Source organism: Leptosomus discolor, chromosome 9 (genome assembly GCF_034619465.1).
Source record: "Leptosomus discolor isolate bLepDis1 chromosome 9, bLepDis1.hap2, whole genome shotgun sequence".
Lineage (NCBI taxonomy): Eukaryota > Metazoa > Chordata > Aves > Leptosomiformes > Leptosomidae > Leptosomus > Leptosomus discolor.
Window position 1 is genome coordinate 30,176,648 of NC_141399.1, and position 25,109 is coordinate 30,201,756.

Consider the following 25,109-nt stretch of genomic DNA (forward strand, 5'->3'; position numbering starts at 1 on the left):
ACAATTAGTCAGAGTGCCCAAAAATACCCGTCAGCCCTGCAAGCTGATCTCCTTCGGCTCTTGGAGCTGAGACAGACACGGGGTTATGCACTGTGGGGCTTTGGGAAAGGTTATTTTTAAAATTGCCACATAACAAGGGTGATTTGGTCCTTTCAGCCACCAGCACTGAAGGTGTAGATATTCAAATGCTAATCTTGCTCAAGGCGACTGTCCTGCTGTAAGGGGCTGGTTGTCCTGCTAAACCCATATGCCAGGGCTGGCTCCTGTCAGCTCTAAATCAGTGCTCAGGACATGGCCCTGGGACCTGTGCCAAGTTCATGCAGTGCTTTGATGGTGTGCTGGATGCCAGGTGTGCTAATGCTCAGAAGGGCATGTCCTTCTCATTGAAGCGGTGGCCTGTCTTTGCCCTTAGCTAGGCAGCAAGCTTCTGGCCAGCACTTTTCTGAGAAGCTTTTGTTTTACCCTTCTCTGACCACCTGAGATGAAGTTTTCTATCCTCAGTGTCTCCCATGTGCTGAATTTCTGGAAGGCATTTTTCCAGAATCACAGTCCATCCACAAACAGTCTTTCTTCTCTTCCCCTGAAAATAAAGCTCTTTAAGGGGAACCACCAAAGCTCCTTGGTCTTGCAGAGCACCGCTTGCGTGGCGTTTTGGCTTGGCCCACTGTCTGCTCAGCAGCTTCCCAGGAACATGATATTTTGCTAGAACACATCATGCCAAAAGCAGTCCCAGCCTTCGGAGGAAGAGCTCAAGCATAGCCTGCAGTGCCCACCTTGCAAGTTTTTCTTGCTGCCAGGTCCTGTTGAATGAATACAGGAGGATGGCAGGGCTACTGGAAACCCATGTGAGGGATGCTGGAGAGCACGTCTGGTGTAGCTGATGTCTGGGTAGCTACTAATTTCTGACTTGTAGCAGGTAGATTTCCAGGGAAGGTGAAAGACCCAGCTGTTAAGCAGTGATGCAAACTAATAGCTGAACTTCCTTCCATGTTTTCCACAGCGAACTGTTTAACTTCACTGGGGGAAAGCATTGCTCAGCCAGCTGCCATGCCTATGAGAAATAATTGAAAGCAATTAGGAGTGCAGAGAGTGTAAGGGAGGTTGTGAAATACTATTTCAGTGATGGCTCACTAACGAGTTGGTGAAGCCCCAACATGAGTGTGTATTGTGTGGGTACGGTAAGATTATATTGCTGTGGGTGTTCATGAGACCTCATCTTTCCTGGAAAAGACTGCCATGCTGCCTGGCTGGGATCAGTGTGGTATTTATTTGACAGGCACTTAAGTTACTTTTCTCAGCTCTGAATCCAGGGCTAAGACATGGGGAGAGATCTGTGACTGGCAAACATTTGCCTCACGTTTGACTCCACTGGTCATTCCTCCTCCACGTGACTGCATCTAAACTTGAACAAAGACAGACCCACACCGTTGGACAAGATCACCCTAAGGAGCTCCGCTGTCCTAAGCGTGAAGCTTTGGGATAATAACTTGGGGAATAACTGGCTTGCGGTGCAGCTTGCTTGGTGCCAGGGAGGGTTCCTCTAAGGACCACATCATCCCTGGTGGAAGTGCTGTTGGTAACTGAGAGGCATCACATCCCTGCCATCACTGAGGCCACAGTGCTGTGTAGCTGCCGTGCTGCAGCCAAAGCTCTGGGCATTGTGGTAAGCAGGAACAGCAGAGCTCCTCATGGGAGCTTTGAATGCAGGGGCCTGGCTGGTGTGGGTGAGAGCGTGGCACTGTTGGGGCCCCGAGATTCTTCCGCACTGCTCCTGTGTGACTGGACATGCAGGCTTCTCCTCCCATGCCTGCTGGCCCATCTTCCCTGGTAAACACTGCATGCCTTATTCCTGCACCATCAGCTGCAAGAACCAGCTGATTGCTTCTCCTTCTCAGGGCCGATGGCCTCTGAGGAGGTTTTCATGTTTGGCTGCAGCGCACTGAGTCTGCTTTGCTCAAACTGGGCACTGCTGGATGGATCTGTGCATGACACAGCCATAAGGCCACTGGGAAGGAAGATGTGCATGCTGTGTTTGAGGCTTTTTAGCCCAGCTATGGGCTTGATGCTCTTACAAGGCATCTGAATCAGACCAGTCTTGGCAATATGTGTGGATCTTCTTGCCAGGAGGAGCAAAGGAAATCTTTGTGTCCCTTTAGGGCTGGGTGATGCCAGGCACATTCAGATCTGTTGTTTTCACCTTGCAGTTCATGCAAGGGGGTTGCAGGCAGCCTGCTGAGCCTTCTGATCACAGCTTCCCTCTGCAGACTGAGTTGAGGCAGAAGGACATGGGAGACAGATCTGGAAAGAGAAACATGGCCCGGGTTTAACCTAGTGTATTTAAGACTAATGCATTTGTCTAAGATTTTTTAAAAAAATCTTCAGCATTTTGGGACTCTTTGAGCTTGTACTGAGGATCTAAATCTAACTGTTGAGACCACAGCAGGCACTTGGCATCTTTGCTGCTGGAAGATACAGTCTTGGCGTGTTATCTGTAATACCACAAAGAGCCACAGGAAGGACAGCGCAGGGACAGGAGAAGATGGACTTTCTTGTGCAGTTGATTCAAAACCAACCCTGTGCTGCACCCAGTAGTGCTGCAGCCTCTTCTCACCCCAGTCCTCTCTGGATCCTGTATGTCCTGGGGCTGCTGCAATGGGTCCGTACGGTGCCTGCGCCCCACCACCCTGTGGCTTCTGTTCTCCAACCCTGACATAGCCGGAGCGGGGAAGAGGAGCTGAACAAAGCTTTGGGTCTACCAAGCAGCTCTTGATTTATGTGCAGACACTCCCTGCGGGCTTTGGTGTCACTTGGCTGTCAGCAGCAGCCAGAGGTCTGCCATGTCAGCAACAGGTGATAAGAAGTGCCAGTCGGGAGCGTGTGTGGAGGGAAGCTGCAGAGCAGATGGCAGCAGTGAAATAAATTCAGAGCTGCCATGGGAATAGTCCTGGAAATAGTCCAGCCTGTGGATGGAGGCAGATGGGAAAAACATGGTTTATAACTCTTCCCAGTTTTGCTATTTTTCAGATGCCTTTATTTCCAGCTTTGTTATCTCTTGACCATTCTTTCCTGTCTGTTACTACACCCTTGTCCTTAGTTTTTTTTCTGTCTTCTTATCCTGCCTTCTTTTCCCCTTTTAGTTTCTACTCACACTATATCTGGGTTCACGAAGGGTTACCCAGCCTGTGTCCGCTTCCTTATAAATCTGTTCCCAGTTCCTCCGTCCCTCCCTGCACAGCTGATCCTAGAAGCTTCCTTTGGCACTGAAAGGCTCAGCACATGGATCTGACCCAGCTGTGGGCTGGAGTTCAGCATGGAAGAAAGGAAGACACCTACTGTGCCTTTGCCATATGCTGCCCATTTCCTTCTCCACTGTCCCCTCTGAGCTGGTTGCCTGAGGGCATGGGGCTTGCCTGATGGCTGGTATGTTTGTCCTCTCTAGGATGATGCCCTTGCTGGTTTTGCTCTGGATGTGGGTACACCCTGTGTGAACCATGGTGTCTCTCTCGTGTTCATGTGAGTGCTTGCAGGATGCTTCAGGGGTGCGGAGGCACATCCTTCTGTGCAGAATGGGGGAACTCTGCCAGGTTTGAGTCTTCTGAAGCATTTTTATGGTAGTTCACAGAGAAACTGTCCAGTTTTTGAACTGAACTGGATGTTTGAAAGGTTCAGGTCTGATCATGGGTAGCATGCACGGTCCCTGGCTGTGGGGGGAGCAGCTGTCATTCCCTGGCAGCCCTGTCCAGACAGTCTGCAAATGCTGCTCTGCGGTGCCTTTCACCAGTGCAGAGCCAGTGCTGGGAGCAGGAAGCACATGGCATACTGAGGGCTTGGAGAGCTAGATCAGCCCCAGATGTCAGTCCCAGGTCCCAGACCTGGCTGGCATTTCTGTGGCAGTGGGGCTGCTGCCTACGCCATCCTGCTAATGGACTAGCCACAAGTGCAAAGGCAAGCTTTTTCTTGGACAGAACTGTATTTGTGTCCTGTCTCCTCTTAAGTCCAGCTCCTTTATTGGTTGGCTTCCTGCAAACTCTGTCTTTATATTTAAAAAAAAAAAAAAGTCTTTAAAAAAAGATTTTGTTCAGTTTCTACCTCAGAAGAGCCAAGGGAAATTTAACTGGGGCCTGCAATATGCTGGGCAGAAGGAGTGCTCTCTGCTGTGGGAGAACACACATTGCATGCAACCTAGAATAGATTTAAAATTTAAAAAAAAACCCTGAATCTGCTGTGCTGTTACTTGATAAGAAAGAAGTGTTTGTACAAATGGTGAGCGGGAGCAAACATGGAAGTGGAGTGCTAACCCCCCATGCTGCCTGGCACAGCCCTGGCCGATGGGACCATGCCAGTCTTGTGCTATCACAGCAGCAGCTTCCAGCTGGAGTGAGAGCATGGAGTGAGTCCAGCAGCTGCCTGCACGACAGGAAGGGTAGGGAGCAATACGGGGCTCTCGTTTGAGCCTGGTAAACGGCTAGTGGGCTTTTCTATGCAGGTTTACCGTGCATTGCTAAGCAGTTTGTATGGAAGTAGAAGGTACAGCATTACCCTAACAGATGGACGGGTGCTCCTCTCCTGCTCGTATTTACTGCTGTCTGCTTCTTTCTTTGATGGTGGTGACTAATAGTTCATCAGTGCCTGGGTTATACCGGCTCTATTTAGGACCTTCTGCCTGTTGAGTGACAGCAGGATGTGTGAGCAAGTTGAGATGCCCAGACCTTTTCTGGCAGGATTGTTAGGGCAAGAAAATACTCTGGAAACCACAAGGTGAATCATTTGTCTATCCAAGCGGATGATACTATGCCCCAGCATATGCTACTTTGCAGTCAGACCTGTGCAGTGGGGTCAGTGTGTCCAGACCTGCTCCCTGGAGTCCAGAAAACCTACAGGACAGGTTTAATGTTAAAAATATGAAAACCCAAGCTGGCGAGCCCTGCTGTGCACTCACCGACATGTTTGTAGCACTCTTTCCTCTCAGATCCACAGGTGCATTGTGCCTGGCTAGCAGAGAAGGGCTCAGACAGGGCTGGCCCACCTCCTTTCTGGGGCACCCTCTCTTTCCTGGAAGTTTCTGCTCCCTGCCGTGTTTCACAGGGTGATGTCCCTCTTCGGCATTTATGCTATACCTTGCACCAACGGTGTGTTCAATCACCTGGGCTTGTGCAGATGAAGAGGGGCTTAGGGAGGTCATGGGAATTGTCCAAGGTCACAGAACCACAGAATGTTAGCGGTTGGAAGGGACCTCTCGAGATCATCTAGTCCAACCCCCCTGTCAGAGCAGGACCACCTAGAGTAGGTCACACAGGAACGCATCCAGGCGGGTTTTGAATGTCTCCAGAGAAGGAGATTCCACAACCTCCCTGGGCAGCCTGTTCCAGGGCTCTGTCACCCTCAGAGTAAAGAAGTTTTTCCTTATGTTCAGGTGGAACTTCCAGTGCTCCAGTTTGTGCCCGTTGCCCTTTGTCCTGTCACTGGGCACCACTGAAAAGAGCCTGGCCCCATCTGCTTGACACTGCCCTTTAGATATTTATAAGTGTTGATAAGGTCACCTCCTAGTCTTCTCCAGGCTAAAGAGCCCCAGGTCTCTCATCCTTTCCTCATAGGAGAGGTGCTCCAGTCTCCTCATCATCTTTGTAGCCCTCTGCTGGACTGTCTCCAGTAGTTCCCTGTCCCTGTTGAACTGAGGGGCCCAGAACTGGACACGGCACTCCAGATATGGCCTCACCAGGGCAGAGTACAGGGGGAGAGTAACCTCCCTCGACCTGCTGGCCACACTCTTAATGCACCCCAGGATGCCATTGGCCTTCTTGGCCACAAGGGCACATTGCTGGCTCATGGCCATCCTGCTGTCCACCAGAACTCTTAGGTCCTTCTCTGCTCTCCAGCAGGTCAATCCCCAGCCTGTACTGGTGCATGGGGTTATTTCTCCCTAGGTGCAGGACCCTACACTTGCCTTTGTTGAACTTCATTAGGTTCCAGTCCACCCAACTCTCTAGGTCATATGCCTAAAACTAGCAAAGAAACCAGTAGCAGCCCTGTCCTCTCAGCAGCGGTTGCTCCTCAGCCAGTCCCTGCTGCACTGACCCAGGGAGCCACAATTCAAACAAAATGGCCTTTTTATTACAGACTGCTCTGGGGGATCGCCAGAGGCCTTGCAGGGTGGGGTGTGCTGTGAAATGCTGCTCCGGGGAGTTTCATGGTGAAGCTTCATGGGCATCAGCAGGGCCTCCTGTTTTTTGTCCAAGCTTTCTCCCTCCCACCTCCTCCAGCCCATGCCTGTTGTCATGCTGCAAACACACATGCATTTGTGCACGTGAAACATTTTGATGGCCAAGTGTCTGTCCGTGCTCTCCACATGCCTCTGCAATGCTGTCAAACCACTGCTGAATTGCAGCTGCCTCTGGGGTGGGACGTGGCAGCTGCTGACATTGGACAGCAATGCCGTTCCGCCTTTTGGGATGAGCAGCAAAGGTTACCATTTCTAACTGAAATACGAGGGAGTTCTGTGGGAAGTGGGAAATGACTGTGGAGCAGGAGGGTGCCAGCGCTTTGTGTAGGGAGCTAGAAAGGAATGAGAATGGTTAATGGTGCAAACTCTGTGTGCATTGCCAAAAATGAACTCATGTCTGTAAATATTACACTGCATGCAGCAAGATTAGCACAGGAAAATACCAGTTGTTAGGGTTCCTGTTACCATCTAAATTATGCAAACAATTTGCTTGAGTTTATAGATGAGCTGGGGCAGAATAAAGTTGGGTTTTTCCTAGCCAAAGTGTTTCAATGTGCTAGTATTTTAGCATGTTTCCCAGCCTCAATCTGCCACACAAGTGGATCCATGCTGTGCTCTTTTGAGACAGCATGCTGGGCCACGTTGGAAACTTGGAGATGTTGGGATGCTGGTGAAACACTGATCTTGCACGTGCGCTATCTGGGGGCCCTAAGGTGGGTACGAAGGCCCAGGGGGTCTCTGAGCCTGGGGCTGGAGGCTGTGCGCACCCTGTTTGTGTGGTCAAGGAGCTCTTGGGACCTCCGCAAGGGGAAGCGGAGATGTTCCCTGTTTCTGGCTGTATCATCAGGGCCACTCAGGCCAGTTGCTGTTTGGAGGCCAGACACCACTGCGATGGACTCCCTGGAAAGAATGATAAACATTGGCTCTTCCCAGTGGCTGTCAGGGAGGTTAACTGACTTTCCCACGGCCAGTGTCGAGGCAGGATTAGCAGCTGGGTGTCCCTGGCCACCGGCCCTGAGCGTGTGCTGCCGCCAATTGCATAACCTGGAGTGAGCCCGCGGCCGTGGAGCTGCCACAGCCTGTGCAGCCCCACAGGAGTGAGCCCCGAACCAGGGCTCCCTCCACTCCCTGTTGTGACTCAGGTGGCAATAGGTTGGTTGGAGCCGTGGAGCTGGGGTCTTACAGGGAGCTTCGTGGATGCCTGCATAAAGAACCAGTGCTCTCTGTAAGCCACGTGCTGGGGAATGAGCCCAGCCATACTGCTGGATGCTAGGGAAGATGTGTAATCATGAAACCTGGCTTTCTAAGTGCTGCTGTTCAGGGACTTGCTCACTTTAAACAGTTAATGCCTTGAGCTTCCTTAGGGTAAAAGCTGGAGGTGGACCAGGTATGGTAGTTTTACTGGCAATAAAACTTCAGTATGACCCTCATGTTGAAGGCAAGTCTAACCTTCCCCATGAAGGTATCTTCTATTACTTCTGGGGGCTGTCAGCCGGGTACAAACCACATCCTTTCTGGGCCCTGGTGACAGCCCCTCAGGGGTTCCTGGGACCACAGCCCCTCTGGCCCCTACGGAGCTGTGATCCACCTCTTCCCTTGAGCAACAGCAGTGCAGAATTAATGTCGGGTCTGTAATTTAGCTCAGGACTGTTATGAGACACAATCTAGCTCTAAAGCCAAGGCCAAATAGTACTAGCATGGGGTCAAGTTCCTGAGGCACACTCTGCCTTTGAGACTAATTTGGGTGCTGAGTAGCTGGGCAGGTATTTACATGTTGCCTACAGAGACCTAGAGGTCTCTGGATCCTATTCTTCTCCCTTGGATCACCTAAAATGGTAAGAATTTTCAAGGGGGATTAAGGTTGTGATCTCTGGGGAGGGGAGTGGACATCTGGTAGGAGCCCCGTCCATATTAATAGCCTCCGTTTAAATGTATGTTATCAAACGGGGAAGCTCCTAATCAGCCAAGAGACTGTGAACTCTGTTACCTAAGGTGCTGCTGGTGACTTTGGGCTGCTAATCATGGCTTTCCATAGGCACACAGGTAAAGTGGATGTGCTGCTGAGTGTTGTGGGAGAAGCCTCATGTGTGCAATGCCTGGTAAATGTGGAGGAAGGTTTTGCTAACAGGCGCTTATACCAGCAAAATAACTCTTTCAAATGCAGTCTTAAGCCTCGGTGATCTGCAGCTGTAACTAATGATTGCAAACAGGCTTGCAATCAGTGTGGGGGGCTGGCCCTGGGAGCATGGTGGTGGTGGTCTCATCTATTTTGCAGAATGCATTAGATGGTAAGTGTATTTGTATCTGCTGCTGCAGGAAGGCTGGGGCTCAGCTGTTATTTGAGGAAGGCTAGGTGAAAACGGGAGGTGATGTTCCTCCTTGCAGCAAGCTTGCTGTGGCAGTTCTTGCAGTGAGCAGGGGAAGCCTGCAGCAGAGGGGAGCATGCAGAAGCCCAGTGTGGTTTGCTCTGCTCTGGTAGGAAGTTTGTGGGTAATACCTCTTCTCTGTGTTTGTCTTGTAGATCAAACAGGCTGGCCCTCACCAGTGATAGGAAAAAGTTAACTTTTCCTTCCCATTAACACTGACAGAAATCTGGAGAGCATGTTTTGCATGTCCCCCATGGCATGCAGATATGTTGTGTGTTCCAGCCCATGACTATCTCCTCTAGCCCTCTAATTACAGACAGTTGAAAGTTCTTCGGTATTTTTAAAAGCTTATCTGATTCTTAGAAGCTAACTATGTTTGCGTGTGTGTGTGTCCAGTATGTATTTACAGCCCTGCATCACAACGTACCGTGGCAGTGACACTGCATCTCCTGACGAGACGTAGCCCAGGGGGTGGTCATGCCTGGGGCGAGGGTGTCAAGTTTGGGGCACAGTTCCCATGGGCACCAAACCGAGCTGCTGCACACAGGGAGCCAGGGGACAGTGGTGCTTATAAGATTTGGTTGGGAACACAGAGACTCTTCAAAAGCGGGGAGGAAGGTCACAGCATGCTGTTCAACTTCACGCTCAGCCTTCCAGGACAAGGCATAAGCACTGAGTAAAATCTGAATTCTGTGGTATCATTTGTAAACATCTCAAAGGTGTTTAAAAAGAGCAATCCATTCAATCAAAATGTAAGATGACATTTATTTTTTAACTTCAGCCCACAAGACTGACCAATGCTGCAGCATCCTTTCATTATATTCCCACCTGTATCTCTGTATTCTTTCTCATCTTCCTCAGGGAGATGTTCTCTGGGGCAAGGATCCATGGATTTGGTGTTAGGTTGTGATATAAAATGCTGAAGTGTCTTCTGAGCAGATGCTGTGGTTGGAGTGCTGCCACCAACAAGTTACAGTGCAGCATCCACTCCTGCACCCCACAGGGAGCCCCACTCTCTGGGAGGGTTTCAGTGGGGTACCGTAGTGCCTGCCCCAGGGGATGAATCCTCAGCAGCAGGAGAAAGGCTGATGTTTGGCTCTTGGGGGCACTTGGGTATAAGAAAGTAATTCAGCTACTGAGGTGGGGACAGATCTGTGCACAGCTGGGAACATAATTGAGGAGTCTTGAAGGATGAAGCTTAAGGCAGCTGCAGAGCAAGTTAGCTACTGAACAGGACTCTTCTGCTTTAGCTGACTTAGTTTTCAAAGATTTAGATCTCACTGCTTAAACTCTGCCTAAGTGCTCAGCCTTACTCTAGGCAGCGGTGCTGTGCATGCTGGGAGCCTTGTTAGCCTTAGCTGAGCTCAGTATTAAGGGCAAACGCAAGCCCTGGGGGAAGTGTTTGCACGGCTGGAGCAGAGTGATTTTAATAGCACATCCCTGCTTCCCTGGGGAACTGTGAAGATGTAGTAATGATTGGGATGTGCTCAGACATGGTGGCAATAGGACCGTAGGGAATGTTTTTGGCAATCGCCTGAGGAACTTGGAGCTGTTCTTGTTCTAAATAAAGAAGCTTCCATTTTATCAACAGACTAATTTTTGAATTACAGAGTATGAGACTTGCACGTGCCCCAGCCTGGCAATAGGAGAGTACAGCTCTGCACTCCTTACTGCTAGCCCTCCCAGAAAAAAATGACCTGCAAATGATTTCTTTCTTTCCTTTGGTTTTGCAAATGTTTGTTGTCCAGGGCAGCATGCCAGTGACCTTGAGGTGCAGTCCTGAGTGTCGCTTTGCATTTCAGATTAACGGGACCCTTCTTTTCAGGGTATTCCCCGGTATTTATAGCAAACCACGGGACATTGCATAGAGGTATGCTGAGAATAGTGACTCAGGTGACAGCCCAGGGGATGACAGGTTCTGAGCTGAAATAGGCAGGCGTAGGCAGTGCCTGGTGGTGGTGGGGCTGCATGAGAAAAATAGAACTGATGGAGAGTCAAAAAGCAATTGCTCTTTTCCTTCCATATTGCCATAGAGTATGCAGCTGTGCGTAGGGCACGGGGTTAACAGCTTCAGCCCCACCTTCTTCCCCAAGTGGCAGAATAATCCATAAAGTTTAAGTACAGTTTCCCTGGTTGTTTTTAGAGATCGCACTTCAAGATCTTCCTTGGTGGTTTATCACATTTAAACGTATTCCCCAGAGATATTAACGCATATCCTGTGCTAAGTGCTCTGCTTATCAGCTATGCCTCAGCTCCCTTTGCTGAGTGCTTCAGTTTCATTTGTTGTGCAAACCACTGCGGTGCTGCCTTGCAGTATTATAGCTCGATTGAACCAGGAGGAATCAGCCCAGGGGTGATGGGGGACAGGAACTCACACGGGGCAGGCAGGGGGTTGTGTTAATGCAATAGCTTTTATGGGGTGGCACTTCTTAGGTCTGTACCCATTCCTTCCCAAAGCTTGCCATGCTGCAGGGTGCAGACGCAGCCCTGACCACTGGCTGGGACAGCCCTGTGACTGTTCCGCAGCATGGTGACAGTATGACTTGAGGTGTATAGAAGCCAGTGGGGCCCAAACATTTGAGATTTTGAAAAGATGGAAGGCATGGTTGTCCAGGGGCTGAGGAGCTGGTTTTGAAATGCAGCAGATGCTCTCCGGGGACAAGTGGCTAACCGGCACCTCTGTGGTCAGGTAAATGTTAGGGTAGAATTCCAGTGGGTCTTCATGCCAAACACCCTGATACTTGAGAAGGCCACTGGTCTGGCCAGTCGCCCTCAAGCTGCAGCCAAATCCATCAGGGAGCTACATTTAGACAGCACCCTGCCAGGGCTGGTGGCAGAGGGACACCTTGCCTAAAGAGGGATTAGTTTCTGGAAGTATTGCTGGATTTTTCTTGCGCTCTTATTTTTATTGAGGGTCTTCTAGGCTATTTAAGGATGGGCACATACTGCACTTGCCCCTCTCCCCAGCAGCCCGTGCTCTCTCTTCTCACCTGCTTCTTTGCAGCAGAACATCCTCTGCACATGGATGTCAGCCGGAGCCGGAGAATAATTCCAGTCTGTCCTTACTTTTCCTCTGTTTTCTAAATCCCATCCTGTGGCCCCAGAGTCAAGCTGAAATCACTGTGTGTCCTCAGGGTACATCATTCTCCTGGGGATAAACAGGAGACACTTGGCCAGGCTATCAGCTTGGAGACACTGTAATCTGGTGTAAAGGTACAACCAAAGAAACAGTGTTCAAATAACTTCCAAGCTAAAACAGCTGCATGTACTGCTGTCGTTTTAAGCACATCACTGTGAAATGAAGCACAAAGGTAAACCTTTAAATGGTTTTAGTGGTCCGTTTGAGTGCTTACCCTGAGCACTAAGTTTTGTGCTGCTGTAGGTCATACCACTGATGTGAATCCCTACTGTGTGCTCAACAGCTGCTGCACAGTTTGCACAGGCAGACTATGCAGCGTGCACTAAAATAAAGGCCCCAAGGAAGAGTGAGGAGGAGTCATGGTTTTTCCATGCGTGTCCTTACTTTCATGACTTGCCTATAACTCTGGAAAGTTATGCTGTGGGGACATGGTGCAGCTGGAGGGTGAACAGGTTATTAAGGAGGTAAACGTCTCCAAAACCATGATCTGCTGCCAACAAGGCTTTAGAAGATGTATTTATTTTTTTACAGAGCACAACAAATACCTGTTCTGTCTGCCTTCTGTGAGAAGGGGCAGGACCACTTAGGGGAGCAGCAGTAGGACACTAAACGCTTCTTCCCCAGGGCAGCAGAGCTCTGAAGTCCTGAAGTCTCCATGGACATTTGCTCCACTCTGGGAAAATGATCTGGTGGTCCCAGCACAGCCACTGCCGGTGCAGGGCCTTGGTGGCTTTTGGTGTTCTTGTGCACCAGCCCCTGGGTGGGCTGCTCCCATGGGAGGTTTGTAGGAGATGGTCTGGCTGACGTGGCCTCTTGGCATGGCACGGGTGAGCAGAGATCATGAGCAGCCAGTGTGTTTATTGGGACAATATGGTCAGTGTTTACACCCTTGTTGCAGGCAAGGGGATAGAGGTGCCTTTCCTGGGTCTGGATAAGGGTAGGGATGACAGCGCTGAGGGTAGAAAGCTCCTGTAAGAGCTGGAAGAAAATTGATGCCCTGGCCCATGTATGAGGGGCAGCTTTTTTGGTCCATGAGATGGAACGAGGTAGGCAGAAGCTAGGCTGTCTGCCTGCACAGCCCAGCTTCTGGGGCTGTCAGGATCAGTGTTAATTTGTCTGTGGAGCTCCAAAGCTGCTGTGATAAATGTGTGTCTCACGTTAGCACATGATGTGTTACACAGGAACACAGGATTATATTACTCCCTGAGCCATATGTTCACAATTACGTGTGCTGATTGAAAGCAACCCTAAACTCGAGATCAGGAACATTTTGATACCATTTGCTGTGGACTCTGCAATTGCTTTTCTTCTAAATAAAACCCACTTGCTTGATAAAGCTCCGCAGAGCTGGCCCGGCTCACATAGTTTCCACATTTCCCAGCTGTTTATTTGTTTCATTTACTTGGACCCGTACAAACCCAACCCTTGGCATAGTTGTCAGCAGGACATGGCATCTCCTGACCTCGGCAAGGAGGCGTTTCCAGACATTGGTCCCCACAGAGTGCAATTCCTGCCAGCTCGACCTCCAGCCTGCTTCTGTGAGTTTTAGGGGAAGGGTGTGAACCTGGTCCCCACCTCTGCTGGAGCCTCCCTGTGCAATGCTCTTCTCTAGGACTATCTGTCTTGCTTTCTAGAAGAGAAATGCTCCAACTTGTTCTGGCCTGACGTTATTGAAAGGGTAACAAAGGGGTGACAGTGAGATGACTGACTCTTGGATTTTAAAATTTGCAAAGTAACAGTGTGAGTGCAGTCTCCTGCCCTGGCATCTTCCACTGCCCATCCAGCAAGTTCCGAGATGAGGCAGAAGAAGAGCACTGAAGTAGCAGCAAAATGTTCATTTGCAGGCAAGCACCCCCTGGGGCTTTGCACGTGGTCAGGGCTGCTTACGGTGTGCTGCCAGCAGCGTGTTAGTCCAAAAGAAAAGAATAAAAAGGGGTTGGCAAAGGAGATGGTGAAGGCAGCAGCCACCCCTCACTTCTTGCTGCGGTGTCTGGGCAGTGTTGGGAGCCGTTGGGTTTGATGTGTGCTTGTCTGGTGGGGTGTGGTCACCCCAGCACCTCTGCTGCAAGGGCCCGCTCCTCTCAAAGGTGGCAGCAATGATCCTTCAGCCCCGGGGGCTCCTGTGCCAGCATGGGGATTTCTCATGCTGACAGGTTGGGCCACACATCTAGTTGTGGTACATCTAGAATTACTGGGGTGGGCAAGTGTCCAAGAAAAAGCTGTGTAAACAGGTCCTTGTGCCGTAACAACATGGCAGCCCTGCCTACGCGGCATCCTGCAGCTGAGGGTGAGCCTGATGGGGGCCTGCTGTGACTCTGCCTTGCTGTGAGGGCACAGCCAGGAACGACATACCCCCTCTACACTCCAAAAAGCCAAGCCCTGTTTCAGTTTATAAAGGTGGTGTGCTGGGGCTTGGAGCAGCATGGCTGGAACATCATGCTGCTGAGCTCCATCAGGAGCAGGAAGCAAAGCAGCTCCTAAATCCTACGGCTTGGGAGCTTGGTGGGGTGGTCTGAGGTGAGGCTACACGATGGAGGGGCTAACAGCCTTCCCTGCCTCACAGCAGGAAGGAGCAGCAATTTATATTGCCTGACCACATCCTTCTCCCTTTCCTGCTCTGTGCTGGCACTGCAGCTCTATCACGAAAAGAATAATTACATTTCCTCTTGGCAGCTCCTGTTGCCAGACTGCTGCAGCGTCTGCCATCTGGTTGCTGATGGTGCAGAAAGTTCAAGGCTGTGTCCCGGGTTGTTGGCTGTGCAGGGGTACAGGGCTCTGCAGTGCCGGGGGCTGCAGGGGCATGAGTGGCAGGGGCAGAGGTGGAGCTGTGTTTCTGGGACTTCAGGGGCTTGCATAACCCTGCCAGAGCTTTTGCAGCCCCTCGCAGGAGCATTGCGGGCTTCCTCTGAGGAAGGGCGTAGGGAAATGGATGGAGTTGTTAGCAGAAGTGGTCTGGGAGGCTGAAAGCGGGTGTGCGGGCTGGGGCGGGTGGCTGGGGAGAAAGTGTGAGCATATGCCTCCAGCCAAAGTAGAAAATCCTCTGGTCAAGAGCCCCTGCACCCGCTGATGTGCTGGCTCCATGCCTGTGGTGGAACATCATGCCTTCGCAGAGCCCTGCTTGCATGAACTGAAGAAGTATCTTTATATGCAGGGAGATCTTTTTTTTTTTTTCCTTTATGACTTTATATGCAAAAGCCTAGCAAAAAGAAGCAGCTGGAAGCTGAACAACTATCCAGCACAAAAGGCCTCAGAGGGCTGCAGCTGGCTGTGGGCTTGGGCTGGAGACATGGAAACTATTCTGCTCTGCTCACGGTTGGCGACGATTTCCACACACAAATTATGCGGCACCCCAGCCAGGACCTCGCCGAGGCCTGCAGTGGGCCTGGCCATAATGAGCTAAGTGGCTCTCAGTGACTGATTAGGTACCGCTAGCCTTGCTTGATGTGAGATATGCAAATAAAAGTCTAGTATCCTTCTTTTTAAGAAGGCGATGGGGAAAGGCCAGTGTGGGATTCTGCTCTCCTCACCAGCAACTGTGCTGCCAGACCGAGCAAACTTCACGGGGCTGCGCTCACAGGTTGGACCCCAGGAGGCAGAAATCTAGCATTCATATCTTGGATGGCTATTAAGGGAACTGGAAAACACTTGCATTATTAGTGCATTGCTGTATTGGGTTTTGTGGCAAGGTTTTGGTAGCAGGGGGGTAACGGGGGTGGCTTCTGTGAGAAGCTGCTAGAAGTTTCCCCTGTGTCTGATACAGCCAATACCAGCTGGCTCCAAGACAGACCCATCGCTGGCCAAGGCTGAGTCCATCAGCGGCGGTGGTGGCGCCTCTGGGATAATGTGTTTAAGAAGGAGGTGCAGGGGGGGGGAACCCGAAACAGCAATTGCAGCAGGAGAGAGGAGTGAGAGTATGTGAGAGAAACAACTCTGCAGGTCAGTGAAGACGGAGGGGGAGGAGGTGCTCCAGGTGCCAGAGCAGTGATTCCTCTGCAGCCTGTGGTGAAGACCATGGTGAGGCAGACTGTGGAGGTTAACGGTGGAGCAGGTATCCACCTGCAGTCTATGGAGGATCCCACACTGGAGTATGTGGGTGCCTGAAGCAGGCTGTGACGCTGTAGGAAGCTCATGCTAGAGCAGGCTCCTGGCAGGACCTGCAGACCCATGGAGAGAGGAGCCCAGGCTGGAGCAGGTTTGCTGGCAGGATTTGTGACCCCACGGAGGACCTGGGCTGGAGCAGTCTGTTCCTGAGGGACTGCACCCCATGGAAAGGACCTGCACTGGAACAGTTCGTGAAGAACTGTAGCCCATGGGAAGGACTCATGTTGGAGAAGTTCATGGAGGACTGTCTCCCATGGGAGGGACACCACGCTGGAGCAGGGAAAGTGTGAGGAGTCCTCCCCCTGAGGAGGGAGCAGCAGAGACAACGTGTGATGAACTGACCACAAACTCCATTCTCTGTCCCCCTGTGCTGCTGAGGCGGAGGAGGTAGAGAAATAGGGAGTGAAGTCGAGCCCAGGAGGAAGGGAGGGTTGGGGGGAAGGTGTTTTAAGATTTGGTTTTATTTCTCATTGCCTTTCTCCGATTTGATTGGTAATAAATTAAACTAATTTCCCCAATCGAGTCTGTTTTGCCCATCACGGTAATTGGTAAGTGATGGGCCCTGCCCTTGTCTTGACCCACAAGTCTTTTGCTCTGTTTTCTCTCCCCTGTCCAGCTTAGGAGGGGGAGTGACAGAGCAGCTTTGGTGCACACCTGGCGTCCAGACAGGATCAACCCACCACAATCACTCATGCTAATTGTAGCAGCGAGTGCAGCGCTCCCAGGAGGCAGGGCAGCCTCTGCCCTTGCCGAGCACAGCCAGGAGTCAGCTCGCAAGGTCTTAACTCTGTCATCTGCTTCCTTCTGAGACTTCATAGTTGTTTCTCTCTCTGTGTCCTAAATGGCAACTCGTGACCTGGGACATCCAAGATGCCTTCTTTAGCAGGGGTACGAGTTTGTGATTGCCACGACCACACCCAGGTTGTCTACCGCACCCAGCGTCCCTGAGCATGACCGTTTCTTAGCCTAACCTAGGCACTAAAACTAGAGGCACCTGGAAGATGCCAGTGCAGTTGGCAGAGAGCTGTCATGTTTTATGAACCACTGAGCTGCCCAATAGTAAAACTGCCCTAACAGCACTGGCAACCAAGGCTGCCTCCTCTACCAACAAGCCCTTGAGAAGCACGACACCACATAGTTATGGCTGAGCCATCTTCATTGTACTTATTTGCATAGACCCAAGAAGCTGGAGCAGTTAACAGGGCTTCAGTGCTGTAACCTCACCCGCTTTCCCCCTGTAGGGCCTGGCAGTTACACCGTGGGCACCATGTCAGAGCGCTTTGACTGCCACTACTGCCGTGACCCTCTGCAAGGGAAAAAGTACGTGAAGAAGGAAGGCCGCCACTGCTGCGTCAAGTGCTTTGATAAGTTCTGTGCCAACACTTGCATTGAGTGCAAGAAACCCATTGGAGCTGACTCCAAGGTGAGTAAAACAGCACCCAATACAGGTAATCGAGCCTGCACAGGACTTGCAGAAAACTGATCTTCAGGCATAGCACTTAGGAGCCTAGGGTCTGATTTTTGTCAGTTTGTCAAATGTTTATTGCTTCCTGTTTATGGGAATAACAACATACACCTGAACTAGAGGGAACTTGACAACCAGATAAGCCCACACTTACAGAACTTCAAATCTCAAAGCTGTTGGTTTGAAGCATTTTCTGCTACCCTGAAAGTCCAAAGTGACTGTGACTGTCCGTACATTTGGTTAAATGCCCTTCCCTTAACTGCTTGCCGATGAGCTGCACCTCCAACCACTGAATGCAGCCATGCTTAGGAACTCATTAATCTGTCCTTTACTGCCAAGGCTGATGAGACAGCAGCTTGGTTTTAGGGCTGCTCAGCAAGAGAGAAGGGCTTATTGCTCACTCCATTTCTGTCCATTCCAGGAGCTGCATTTCAAGAACCGTTACTGGCATGACACCTGCTTCTGCTGCTTCAAGTGCTCCATGTCCTTGGTCAATGAGCCCTTCATGCTAAGGGAGAACAACAAGGTTTGGTGTAGCAACTGCACTGCCGCTGCGGATGCGCCCAGGTGTAAGGGCTGCTTCAAGCCTATTATTGCAGGTACTGGCGCCAGCGAGGGGGTGCAACTGCCACGTTCTGCTCTAGGGCAAAACCATGGCCATTTATCAGGCTGTGGAGGCTGCAGCTAGGGGTATGGGCAGCATTGTGGAAGGCTGGAGCACCACATGGTCCAAGTTTTGACCGTTGTCCTCACCTGCCCATTTTATTCAGGTGGTGAAAGGCTGCTTTGCACTTAACCCTCGTGTGGATAGTTCACCCTTGTAGTTAGTCTTAAACTATTTCTACCAAAAGCTTTGCTCTACAAATTGAGGTCCTCTTCTCAGAAAGGCTCAGGCATCTGCCTGACAAGTATTTTAAGAAAATCCAGAAGGCCCTGGCTAAAGTCAGATACAGAAATTAGCAGCTCATCCCTTGTCCCCATTACGACTGAATCCTGGGCACAGGTACGGACAGGCCTTGCCTACAGGTATGTTACATTGCACCAGGTGGGGAGTTTGTCGCGAGCCTGAAATCCCACATAACAAGTTATTTCTGTCTGTTGTAGGAGACCAAAATGTTGAGTACAAGAAGATGGTCTGGCACAAGGACTGCTTCACTTGCAGCCAGTGCAAGCAAGTAATTGGATCTGGGAGCTTCTTCCCCAAGGGTGATGACTTCTACTGTGTCTCCTGCCATGAGCATAAGTTTGCCAAGACCTGTGCCAAATGCAAGAATGTAAGTCCTTCCACTTTGCAAAGGCAGCTGCCAGAGCTAGCGCTCACACGTCTTTTGGAAGCTGGGGGAGTAAACCAGTAGACAGCTCATGCTGAAGCTGTACCAACGCTTATGTTCCTTCCTTGAGACACTGGTGCAAGTAGCTGGTGGTGTAACAACGTGAGAGCTAATGGTTCTTGCACATTACAGTACCTGAGCAGGGGCTGTAAGGTGATCTGATGGCAACTCTGCTGAAACCGAGTGGGCATCGGCTTCAGGGGTAGTTTAAGCTCTCTAGCAGGTGCTGTGTATTCAAGCAGTAAAGCAGTACTTTAGAAAATAGCTGTCGTACAAGTTTTGCAACTGATTAGTGTAGAATTGCAGAGGTGCTGCAGGTAAAATAAACTATTCTGAAAGCTTGAGGCACGTAGGATTTCACACTAGAGGAACTCAAGCGTGCTGCACTATTTAACGAAAACTTTCAAGAGATCTTCTCTATGACAAAGCTCTCCTACCCTGTACCCACCTCACCTCTCTTCCTCCCTAACAATTCTGAAACACAGCTCTCTGCTCTTTGCCTCCTAGCCCATCACTTCTGGAGGCCTCACTTACCAGGAACAGCCTTGGCATTCAGAGTGTTTCATTTGCTCCAACTGCAAGAAGCAACTGGGCGGAAAGCGCTTCACAGCTGTAGAGGACGAGTTTTACTGTGTTGAATGCTACAAGGAGTGTGTTGCCAAGAAGTGTGCTGGCTGCAAGAATCCTATTACAGGTATGTTGGATTAAATGCAGCTCCAGGGCAGGGGGTGCTTAAGGTCAGAACAGCGATCCCCAAAGACACACAGCTCAGGGGCTGCTAACGCTAGAAGCAAGTCTAGTATCCCAAGTCCAATCCCAGCAATTTACACGTGATCTAACTATACACCACGTGCTTTTGCTGGATGGTCTGCACTAGTAACCGAGCTCTTCACCCTTTGCATGCCTCAAGTTTACCTCCTTCAAAACTTCCCCAATTAGAACTGTTCCCACCTGTATCTTAGTCTGGGAACCTTAACTCTAAAAAGAGCAGTGTTTATTGCCCCAAAGTGACACTTGCTTTGCTTCTGATGATTTTACATGCAAAAATGACTGAATTACACAGCTCAGCCCTGAAGTGTGGGCACTACCCTGCCAGTCCACTGAGACTTGCATAACATCCTGCGTTTTAGAGCACGAGTCTGAGCCTGTAACAACCACGTAAGGTGTTTAGGCCAACCTGTCCTTGTTCTACATCTTGATCTTTCCTTCAGCTCGATGGTTTCCTGGAGAAAGGATCCAAGGGAAAAAGCTTATTGCAGAGCCAAACCACACAAGCTACGCTAAGCTGCCTGTTTCTCTAGGAGCAGTAATACTGAGCAGCAAACAAAGTGGTTCAGTTGCAATTTTGACTAGTGTTTCAGACATACAAATACAGCCTGCAAGGCTACAGAAGCACAGTAGGCAGGAAGAACGGGATCTGCTGTTTGGGGGCTAACCCAGCCAAGGGCAAAGCTACTATCGCCGTCCTATAATTGTTTTCTCTCCTAGCAGGATTTGGAAGAGGAACCAGTGTGGTTAACTACGAAGATGAATCCTGGCACGATTATTGTTTCAAATGCACAAAGTGTGCCCGTGGTCTGGCCAACAAGCGCTTTGTTTGCCATAATGGAAAAATTTACTGTGCTGAGTGTCCCAAACGACTGTAAGGAGCAGACAGCAACTGCTGTAAAATGGATTTTAGAGCCTTGCTTTCCAAAACAGTCCTGGTAAAGGAGCAGGTTTTCGCATGTTAAGAATTTTAACTTTTTCCATTTTAGTATAAAAACTAAAGTAGCCACTATATATTGGGTTTGTCTTTTGAAGCTCCTGCAGTACAAAAGCATGTAGCATTGCAAAAATCTAACTTTGTTTCCAAGTAACTCTTAGCGTAAAGGCTTGAAATGCTGTTAGATTTAGCATTAGAGATCCACATACTACATAATCTGCGTGTGGCTTAAACTAAAACAAAGCTAGTTTTAAACTTGTCTGGTATACGTTTAAGCTTGGCACTTAAATGAAGTGGGTTTGACAAGGCATGCATCCCAAACAGAGATGCAGAGATTGCACTGGGACTGGAGAGATCCATTTTTAAGCTTCTACAAGTACAGGTACATTACAGTCATCGCATCATTAACAGCAGCTCAGTACTGAATACCTTAGCTTACCCTACCACACCAAATCGCAGCACATGTACGGAATGGCTTTGTCTTACATATAACAAGGTTTGGGCAGTACAATTTAGCTTTAGTTAAGTTCCCATAAACTTGGTTTAGTCTTGATTTCTGCATGGTTTGCCCAAATAGTTTTGCTCATCAGCTTTTTTTACATCATTGTTTAAATGAGGCTGTCTATAGGCAATTACTAATCCATTAACAAGAAGTACATCTTTCAACTACAACAAAATGCACGTGCATTTAAAAGTGCCTTAAAAATAGCTCAGACAAGGATAGGTCTCCTATCACATCAGTGTACGTTTTATGATTTAATAAAAATAAGACTAGTGCCTGCCTGGAGTCCTACAGTCTGGAAAATTGTTTTTTCACTTTGCCATCTTACATGATTGACACCTCTTATGGCTGAGCTACTCCAATCAAGTCTCATACACTGATACTGACAAAATAGAGGCAGCTGTTCTGCCATAGCACCTTTAAATATCTGAGTACCACGGCAAGAATTTCATAAACTAATTAATTTTTTTAACATATAACTGACACTGGACCATCTGCCAGGAACAGCCTGTGCGAAAAAGCCCTTTGGAGAACATATGTATAGCCACTGTCCATACACAGATCCACTACCCTTCAGCAACCTGAATGCTGGTTTAAGGGTTTTAAGGGGTTTTTTCCCCACAGTAGTGAAATACAGAAATACTTATCAACTGGATGCTGCTCCAGTCATTCCCTTTTCTTCACAAGCACCTACCAGAAACAAAGAACCCTCGCAAGCAAAACAAAAGGCAGCATCTTGCTGTATTCTTGATGGTCACTGCTGGACTCGCTGTTAGAACATAAAGATGCTGGGGCTACAAGTAGAAGGCAAAGGCTTACAGTGAAAAGCAAGTTAAAGAACTCGACAGCTATGAACACGTCATCAGCATGTACAAACACAGCGAGACCTGAAGGTGTTAGTACAAATACCTTCCCAGCCACACAAACGCAGTCGCCAAAGAGGCTACTGGTTTTGGGAATCTCCAGTGGGGAGTAGTTCGAGCAGTACCAGAGCGCATCCCAAGGCAGGTCATCACGGCAAGGGGCTGCAGACTCCTAGTAAGGTAATGTTTAGCATTACAGAAATAAGGCATTGTTCAACTGCCAAGTTTATTTAACAGCGCGCATGTATTTACATAGAGCTGTAACAGACCATTCAACAAATAATATCAACACAGAAAAAAAATATCGGCATCTTTTTTGTTAGAATGATTGTCTCTGCCAGAATGAAACAGCTATCATACAAAAATACATTTTTCCTTTTACCTAAGGCACTGCTCTAAAGTCTAAAACAGTTCTACTGTATTCTGAATAGCAAGCAGCAAGAGTAAGAAGGCTGAGGGTTTCCTATCAGAACTGCGATGTCGAAGAAAGAACACATTTAGTTCCAGTAAAACCATTTGCATTTAACCACTGAACACACATCTGCCATTTGGATGATTCACTTGAATTGAAGTATCAGCCAATGGTTTACAGCAGGATTTGAGACAGCTATTCTTTAAAGTAATCACTTCTCCAGTATATCTGTTACAGGAGACATAAGAACCAGACTGCATTATTAATTTTAGTAGCAATTTTCAGAAGATGCTTAGTTAATCTCTTCATGCTGTAAAAAGCAGGCAAGTTTAGGTTAAATAGATTACTCAATGCAGGCTTTAGGGGAAGGGAAATACATATATGCAGCTCGCAGCCACTGTTGTAAAGCTAGAACAGGAACACTTAGAATAATTAACATGAACAAAACATGACTTCAGTGGTCTAATACTGTTATGTACACAATAATACTTCAGTAAGTGTAGATAAACTTAAATAAGTAATTCAAAAGGAAAACATTTTTTAAAGCATGACATGTTAAACTGCACTATGACAGACATACCTAGGTACTCAACATATTAGTGCATATGCTGTAAAATGTTTTGATGTTTGCCAATAGATTAAAACATATTAGTGATGGTACAATACTGCATTTTGAAACTGCCAATATTTCACATAAGAAAATGAGGAAATTTTCTTCTCCATTAAAAACTGAAGATACTAAATTTTGCAGTTTTGAATAGCACATGAACCAACAAGTAACAGTATTTTTCTAGAACATTACAAAGGGAGTTCAGGTTTAACACACACCAAAGGAGACTTTTACTTCATCAAGTGCTGTTTTAGAAATATGTAAAATCTGGCCAGTAGCTAAGTGGGGAGCCTCCAGTGGCACGGTGCTGTACATGATACTGATACGAAAATAAAAAATTTTTAAAAAAAACCCAACAGACTCAAACAGGTCACGGTAAAGTCTGTAAAAGGGAAACAAGTGATATTTGAACAAGAAAATCTTATCTAACAATTAGCTAAATGAATGCAAAAGGAACGTCAGCACAATAGTTTCCCTGAAATGTTTCAAGGTGCAAATTTGAAGTCTGTCATCCCGCCCCTGCTGTTTTTTGCAAACTTGAAGATGGATAAAGGTAAACAAGCAGCTTTTCAAAACAAGGCCTTCGGTACTTGATAAAACACTGCATTACTGAAGTGCAATCAGATTATTTCCAGGTCTCTAGTGTTCACAGTTCTGTCCAAAGAGCAAAGAGAAGAAAACATTTAACCATCATAACTGTGTGTATGCCACATACATCTATCATCACTGTCAGTCTACATCCAGGGAGTGAGCACAGAAACACTCGATTACTTACAGTCCAAAATCAGCACAGTAGCTTTTCCTTTTTTATGTAGGAATATTAGCTTTCAATGTTATGCACATAATTTTTAAACCTTATTATGTCTAAATGTTTTGAAGTTCAAAATTAAAAGGCAACACTTTCTTCACTAAAATGTTAACGATTTTGATCAGAACCAAATGTGATCAGCAGTATCACATTAAAACTGTCTATTCCCATGGGCCAGCTAGTCATGGCCTCAAGGAAAGTCTCAATAAGGCTATGTCCATAGGACCGAAATTCACAAGACGCAGAGTGACAGAGGAGACTCGGGAAACAGTTCAGTCTAGAAGAGTGCTACACTTTAATCAAAAAAAGTGCTACACATCACTTAAAGAAAATGTGGACAGCAAGTCCTGGTTTTTCCACTACCATCATTTCAACTGTTCACACAGTCATTTACCTCACGGAGAGATCTCCTGCTGTGAGTATATCCATCTGTGGTTTAGCTCCAACACCAGAGAAGTTCAGTCTCGCATAAACTGGCTTACTGAAGCCTCCCTCACACACACTGTGCTGTACTGCATCAGGGTTTGGCTTCTCAAGCACATGGGGCTTCAGATGCAGCCCTGCTCCTTTCAGAAAATTCAGAATATTGTGTGTGCAGCTTTATTACTCCTCCCCCAATGTAACACAACCATCTGTGGAATTTAAGGTCGGTGTGACCCCTCCACTCAGTGAAGTGAAGGACTATTTTATAGTAAGTAGAGAGACAGCGAATACCTTGCCAGAGCCTGAAGAGACCTTGTAAGACCATGCAGGCCAGCATCAAAAAGTTATAGAACATGCCTAGGAGTGGAAAGGTCTTGTCTGTAGAGTTACATCAGACACTTTTTAAACTGTTAGTATCTTCAAAAGTAACATGTGCCATTTAAGACGTCTTAGAAGAAGCCTAAAAATACAACAGATGGGCTTGAGTGCTGGTAGGAGGTACAGGAGCTTCACAAGGGGCTCAGCTGCGTCTTTGGAAGAGCCTTAATGTTGGGCCTTAGCAGCTGTCTACAGCACACCCCCAAAAAGGCATCAGTTGGTGACTCCTTTTGACAGAATGCAAGCTACAAGCACTAAAGAGTGAGCTTTTCCTTCAGTCTACACATTGGAAAAAGTGCCTTGAAAATAAGAAACTGAAGTTAAGGCAAGGAGAGTAAAATGCAAGGAAGATAATTACCTAGCCAGAGGAAGAGACAGGGGAATCAGCTTGGGTTACCTGATGAAGCATCTATAGGTTTGGTCAATGAATTCACTGCACCATCTTCCTCAAAAGCCAATTTGGGACTAGGAGGTATTGTAGCAGCATCATTCAAGTTTTGATTACAGTTACCAGCAGAGATGCTGTCAGAACTCAGTTTGGTTGACTTGGAATGTACTCCAACGTCAATAAACTCCTCAAAAGTCCACGAACCAGATTTTCCATTAAGATTCTGAATAAGTCCAATTGTATGATCAGCTTCGTTAACACCCAACTTCACTGAGTCGTCGATAACCACTTCTTTTGCAGGATGGCTACAAAAAAAGAATGGATACTTGTATTATACTTCCTGCATATTTAACCTTTAGATTGATTACAGGCCAGCCAATTAGCAGTCTGCATACTTT

At 48.3% G+C, this 25,109-nt stretch overlaps 2 protein-coding genes across 4 annotated transcripts in view; one reads left to right on the plus strand and one right to left on the minus strand.

Annotated features, from left to right (window-relative positions):
• The first annotated feature begins 7,946 nt into the window (after positions 1-7,946).
• On the plus strand, positions 7,947-20,268 carry FHL1 (four and a half LIM domains 1). 3 transcript variants are annotated; one of them, XM_009952052.2, is made up of 6 exons: positions 7,947-7,983; positions 17,068-17,249; positions 17,713-17,890; positions 18,396-18,565; positions 19,130-19,316; positions 20,114-20,268. In XM_009952052.2, the coding sequence occupies exons 2-6, from the start codon at positions 17,094-17,096 to the stop codon at positions 20,266-20,268; spliced, it is 846 nt and encodes a 281-aa protein (XP_009950354.1). In that variant the 5' UTR covers positions 7,947-7,983; positions 17,068-17,093. The 3 variants fall into 3 exon arrangements, with proteins under 3 accessions (XP_009950354.1, XP_009950352.1, XP_009950353.1); XM_009952050.2 differs by lacking the exon at positions 7,947-7,983 and adding an exon at positions 8,154-8,263 and having other exon boundaries at positions 20,111-20,268; XM_009952051.2 differs by lacking the exon at positions 7,947-7,983 and adding an exon at positions 8,242-8,263.
• Positions 20,269-24,585: 4,317 nt separating this feature from the next.
• Positions 24,586-25,109, minus strand: part of MAP7D3 (MAP7 domain containing 3) — a 31,523-nt gene continuing 30,999 nt past the window's right edge. The window contains exon 20 of the mRNA XM_086470669.1: positions 24,586-25,016. Within this exon, the coding sequence (XP_086326795.1) occupies positions 24,707-25,016 (310 nt within the window). The 3' untranslated portion in view covers positions 24,586-24,706. The remainder of the gene's footprint in view (positions 25,017-25,109) is intronic.